Source organism: Ranitomeya variabilis, chromosome 2, assembly GCF_051348905.1.
Source record: "Ranitomeya variabilis isolate aRanVar5 chromosome 2, aRanVar5.hap1, whole genome shotgun sequence".
Taxonomy (NCBI): domain Eukaryota; kingdom Metazoa; phylum Chordata; class Amphibia; order Anura; family Dendrobatidae; genus Ranitomeya; species Ranitomeya variabilis.
Window position 1 is genome coordinate 583,561,988 of NC_135233.1, and position 6,864 is coordinate 583,568,851.

Genomic DNA, 6,864 nt, shown 5'->3' on the forward strand with positions numbered 1-6,864 from the left:
ATGTGAACAAGGGGGACTTAAAGAGTGAGAGCGATGGCGCCAAAGAGTATATACCGTACTGTTGTTAAGGTGGGGCCCCGACATGGGATACTCACCACACACGGGGATATGAACACACACACAAAATGCGCCACACACTACCACGTGCTCGAACACATATCACCCTCAGCACACATTTCACCACACATACACCAACCTCGCCACATAAAAGTAAAAACACAAAAGTCGCCACTCAAAACTCGCCACGCGCAAAACTCGACACATGCAAAACTCGCCACACGTGCAAAACTCACCTCATGGAAATCTCGCCACACGCAAAACTTGCACACGCGGAAAAATTGCCGCATGCACAAAAGTTGCAATACATGCAAAAGTTGCCTCACACAAAACTTGCACATACTCAAAACCCATTATAAAACTCGCCACGCGCAAAACTCGCCATGAGCAAAACTTGCTGCACACAACTTGCTGCACTAACCTGTCACATGCAACTCGACACACAAAAAGTTGCTACACGCATGTCGCCACACAAAACTCATCTCACAAAAGTCGCCACATGCATGTAGCCACACGCAACTCAACACACACAACTTGACACATGAAACTCGCCCTAAAACACACACAAGTCTGGTATTATCCTTCAAAAATATAAATCTGAATAATAAGCAGACAAACTACAAGAGCAACAAATGTACCATATAGGAAATATGGCAGCTGTCAGTCACATGACCTGCCTATTATGTGTATGTGTGAGCTAATATATACTGCCAGAGGGGAGGGCTTCCTGTTGGCTGGGGATTTATCAGGCTGCCAATTTAGCTTTCAAATACTGAGGATTAAAAATACTGAGCAAATAACGTGTGAACGAGGTCTAATACAGGGGAGATGACACACAGGTATATACTATATACAGGAGGAGATGACATACAGGTATATACTGTATACAGGAGGAGATGACATACAGGTATATACTATATACAGGAGATGACACACTGGTATATACTATATACAGGGGAGATGACATACAGGTATATACTATATACAGGGGAGATGACATACAGGTAGATACTATATACAGGAGAGATGACACACAGGTATATACTATATACAGGAGGAGATGACATACAGGTATATACTATATACAGGAGGAGATGACACACACATATATACTATATACAGGGGAGATGACACACAGGTATATACTATATACAGGAGGAGATGACACACTGGTATATACTATATACAGGGGAGATGACATACAGGTATATACTATATACAGGGGAGATGACACACAGGTATATACTATATACAGGAGATGACACACAGGTATATACTATATACAGGAGAGATGACACACAGGTATATACTATATACAGGAGATGACACACAGGTATATACTATATACAGGAGGAGATGACACACAGATATATACTATATAACGGAATAGATGACTTACAGGTATATACTATATACAGGAGAAGATGACACACAGGTATACACTATATACAGGAGGGGATGACACATGGGTATATACTATATAATGGAGATGACTTACAGGTAAACACTATATACAGGAGGAGATGACACAGATATACACTATATACAGGGGAGATGACACACAGATATATACTATATACATGAGAGATGACACACAGGTATATACTATATACAGGAGATGACACAAAGGTATATACTATATACAGGAGGAGATGACACACACATATATACTAAATACAGGGGAGATGACACACAGGTATATACTATATAAAGGAGATGACATAGAGGTATATACTATATACAGGAGGAGATGACACACTGGTATATACTATATACAAGGGAGATGACATACAGGTACATACTACATACAGGGGAGATGACACACAGGTATATACTATATACAGGGGAGATGACACACAGGTATATACTATATACAGGAGATGACACACAGGTATATACTATATACAGGAGGAGATGACATACATGTACATACTATATACAGGAGGAGATGACACACAGGTATATACTATATACAGGAGGAAATGACACACACATATATACTATATACAGGAGATGACATACAGGTGTATACTATATATAAGGGAGATGACAAACATGTATATACTGAGTGGAAAATGAGAGGTGTGAGGTGAAAATGAGGGGTGTGAGGTGAAAATGAAAAGGTGTGAGTGCAAAATGAGAGGAGTGAGGGAAAATAGTGGAGTGATCGGAAAATGACAGATGTGAGGTCGAAATGACAAGTGTTAGGGGGGAATGAGAGGAGTGAGGGGGGAATGAGAGATGTGAGGGGGAAAATGAGAGGAGTGAGGGGAAAATAAGAGAAGTGAGGTGCTATAACTAACCACAGATATTTACTATGCCCAGGCAACGCCGGGCTCTTCAGCTAGTATTTGATAAAACTCAATGACAGAAGTTATATTTAGCCCTAAGTCCTAAGTCCCCCGAAGATGCTGATATTCTTTACACCCATATTAAAAGGGTTCACAAAAATTTCCCTAATTGCAGGAAATATAATGACGTAATAGAATAACATCATTTACCTTTCAAATTTCAGAGCTCGGAATGCTGAGCCCTGCATAACCCCGCCCACACCACTGATTGGCTGTTTTCTGTGTACTGAACTGTATATTGACAAAAAGCTGCTAATCAGTGGTGGGGGCGTGGCAGGACCAGGATGCACAAGACACCTAGTCCTGTAGTGATAATCTCCTGTTGATAAAACACTGATTTTATTGAAACAGAAAAACACAGTCTATTAAGTGACACATCCCTGGAATCAGGATCTCTGCCCCTACCTCATGGTGCTCTCAAATTACATAGAAAAAGACTGATTCCCTTTAAAAGAGTAGAAATGCACACTTGCAATTTGAATCTTATTAAATATGTTCTCTTACGTCATTGCATTTTCTTTTTTTGTCTTGTGGTATTTGCTAATTTTTTTGGTGTCAAATTTTTGCACATTGGTCATGAATTTTGAGCAAAATAAAAAATGCTCTTCATGCTTGTCTTTTTTAGAGTAAAAATGTGCACGTTCTGCTAAAATGTTCTAAACTTTAATCAAAAATTTCAGACGTATATATCATCACTCTAGAGGAAAACCGGAATTTGTGCAAAAATTTTGCAACATCTTAAAGTTACATTTGGTGAATCATTAATAAACAACTAGAAAACAAAAACACCTGGAAATCAATAACCTCAACTATGTTGGTGAACATAAAAAAATAAACAAACAGGAGAACATAAATAAAATAGACACAAAAAAGACAGAATAAAAAAGTAAAAAAAAAAAGAAAAATAGACAAAAAATATGCTAATTAATGAGATCCTTTCTTGGCACTTGATGGCTTCACACATATCTTTTAATATATATACTTTTTTTTCAAAAAAACATTGTGGGAAATCTGCATGCTCTGGGAATGGTGATTCCACAGATTTTTTTTTTATAGGACTTTAAAAACCCATGTAAAAAATGTAAAAAAAAACTGGAAAACCTCTTTAAAGAGGACTTGTTATCAAGTAATGAGTTTCCAGTTTTGTATATATTTTATTTCCCGCCGCTCCCCTGAAAATGGTGTTTGTTTTTTAATCCGCCATATGGCTCCAGATATATGGGCCGTTTTATTTAGTGCCCATTTTTATGGTCTTTATAAGAGAACGTGTTTCAAAGGATCCTCAGGGGCGTGTCTTTACTGAATTACTACCCTGTGAGCCACACCCCCTTGTAAAGACCATAAAAAGTAGCACTAAATAAAAAGGCCCATATCTCTGCAACCAGGGGGACAGATTTTAATATAACAAAAAAACAAACATACAGAATATTCAGGTGAGCAATAAAATAAGAGCAAAACTGCTCACTTTTGTTGTGGAGATACGGTCTCTTTAAAGAGGTGTTTCAGTATGTAACAGCATTAAAGGGGTTGTCCAGGCTTGGGGTACAAGTCTGCAGTTACTCTATCCTCACAGTGTACGCTGTCAGGATTCTCCGACACCGGAAGCGGTGATTTGAATACTTGTGGTTGCATTCCAACTAGACTTGTTCGACCTTGCTCAATTCATTTGCATTGAGCTAGGCCACGCACGTCTAGTTGGCATGTGACGGAATGTATGCAAATTGCACACTTGCTGACACGTTTCCGCCTGGTCTCACCGCCGACACTGGAGAATCCTGACAGCGTGCACCGCGTCTTGAGTGTCCAGCCTCGACAACCTCTTGCTGTAGGTCCCAGGGGTAAGACCACCACCCATTACACATCAGTGCCCGATCTCAAAAGCTAATACCGTATAACCTCGGCTGCGCTAAAAGTCAAACTCCTCTCTGCTACATTTGCATGCTACACACAGGTGTCACTAGGAGACGGCGCATCCTGTGCATCTTTCTGGATCCTGTCTCCATAGTAACAGAACTTCTTGAAAAATTCAAATATCAAAGTATCAGTTAGTCCGATGCCATCGGTGCCATCTCGTCACTTTGTAAATGTCTTTTCAATTAAAAATTGCATCAATATTCAACAGAGCGCGAAGGCCTGACGATGGCGGCAAATCAATAAATTTTATCTAAAATGTACAAAAACTAAAATCTACAAATGAAAGGGTTAAAATACTGGAATACAGCAACATTCTAATTTCAATAACATCATAATAAAATATTATTATTAACAACTTCCCTTCTTATGTTTGTTTACCCAGAATAATCAAAATAAATGTTGTTTCTTTTAACCAGTTATTACCAGGACCTGTCAGACGCTGGATTATCATACATTGGGGATTATTATTGGACCGTACAAAAATTATCCCCCAGACAATGAATGGAATGAAAAAGAGATGGCATGTTGTATCCCGAGGCCACAGGTGACAGCCGTAGATGGCTGGGTGTACAGTACGGCGATGCTCCAGAGCTGTGCCCACAACCAACGTATCACATCTGGTGTAACCACGGCCCTGATTAACGCTTAGAGGACGGATCCTCTAGAGTTAACCATTCGTCGACCAGAGACCTCCAACTGAGCCCTGGTTAACCCTCCATCGGTGGGTTCCCTACTATTTAACCATCTGGTTCGCTTTTGTTTTGGAGGGGGGGGCGAGGTATAATTAATCCTTTGCTTTCTGCACCCAGTGACATATTTTAACCCATTCGTTATGATTTCCTTTTGCCTCCGAGTTAACCCCCTCAGTCACCCGAGCCCCGTCTGGCGGTTCAACCCCTTTTCCATCGTCTGGATCACCTTATAGCTGCCCTCCCGGTTAACCCTTTCATCGATCCCCCAAACTTTTGTTGTCCGGTTGACCCTTTCGTCGTCCAACCCGCCCACTTTCCGATTAACCCTTGAAGCCCCTTCCATTTGCCGGCTTAACCCTTCCGGGGGGACGGTCGTAAATCCTTCCCTGTCAACAGGTTTCGCTCCCCTGTTAACCCTTTCAGCAGCAAAAACTCCACTTCTCCCTCCCGAGTTACCCTGCCGCTGGTTAACCCTTACGACCTGGCAGTAGCTCTTCGGTTAACCCTTCCAACCTTTCGGCGGCTCTTCGGTTAACCCTTCCGACCTGGCGGTAGCTCTTCGGTTAGCCCTTCCGACCTGGCGGTAGCTCTTCGGTTAACTCTTTCATCGGAAGGCGGCTATCGTGGCCCTTTCTTACAGTTAAGCCTCCCATGACCGCGCTGTGAACCAGTTGAGTTGCATTAACCCTTTCCCTTCCCCCCACCCCCAGAATGCAAGGTGAATGGGGATTGTATATAAAGGGTACCGGACCAGGCTTTCACCCGGATCTTCACTTCTCCATCCTGGGGCTCTGGCATCACTTTCCGGGCCACCCGCAGCTTATTGAGCCCTCCAAACCCGGAGAGGAGCACGGCTCTCATGTCCCTGCCATCCGCGGCTCCTCCTGGCACCTCGGCCGGCTCCTTCCCTCCTTCCTTCTCGATCATCTGCTCGGTCTCCTCCGCTTTCTCCGGCCGCTCCTTGGCCATGGCTCCTGGCGCTGATGACTGGGATGCTCCGGCTGCGGCTCCAGGCGCTGGTCCTTCTCCTACCGTAATGCTCGCTCTAGCTGCGCGCTGCCCCTCTCCGACTGGCTGACTCCCGGGCGCTGCTGCGCACATACTCCACACATAGCGTCGGAGACTGGATGTGTTTATGTACTAGATGTCATGTGTCCATCTGTCCTGTGATGGCGCCCACCTAGAGCTACTCCTAAGGGGGTCTGTATACAGTCAGCTAGGACTGTACGTGGGAAATAACAGCACAGCATGGCCTATAGGAGGGAACATTTCTGAATAATAATGTCAAAAAATCATTAAAAATCATGTCATATCCCCTTTAAATTATTGAAGAATCACATTCAAAAATAAATGTATATTCTATCTAGCTAATCAATCTTCTGTTTAACTGATCCTTAAAGGGGTTGTCTAGTGAAAAGTTATCAATCCACAGGTTATCAAATGATGGGGGGCTCTGACTAGTAGAATGGCTCATTTTTATCCGCGTAGGGTTATTTATGCTTGATAGCCGCTCTATTTATTCTCTACGGGGCTGATGAGCGCTGCAGTTTTCCAGAAGAATGAATGCGATGGTGGTCGATATCCAACCTGACGCTCCATTTTGTAACCAGGATAAAAATTCCCCATTCTGCCGATCAGTGCTGGTCCCAGCACTTTAACCCCCCCACTAATCAGTAAGTCATCTCTTATCCTGTAACCCCTTTAACTTGTCTCCGTGTAATAACACTAGCTACAATTGCAGCTTTTAAAGGGTTACCGTCAAGTTTTTAATTGGGTAGTCAACTCCTTCCGAATCCCTATGTTTCCCCCTTGTAAAATAATACTTATACTCACCGCTGGTGTCGGCTCTG

At 42.5% G+C, this 6,864-nt stretch overlaps 1 protein-coding gene across 1 annotated transcript in view; it reads right to left on the bottom strand.

Annotated features, from left to right (window-relative positions):
• Window positions 1-6,104, bottom strand: part of VAT1L (vesicle amine transport 1 like) — a 73,545-nt gene extending 67,441 nt beyond the window's left edge. Inside the window, exon 1 of the mRNA XM_077288382.1 lies at window positions 5,766-6,104. Coding sequence (XP_077144497.1) covers window positions 5,766-5,983 — 218 coding nt within the window. The 5' untranslated portion in view covers window positions 5,984-6,104. The remainder of the gene's footprint in view (window positions 1-5,765) is intronic.
• Window positions 6,105-6,864: the final 760 nt, after the last annotated feature.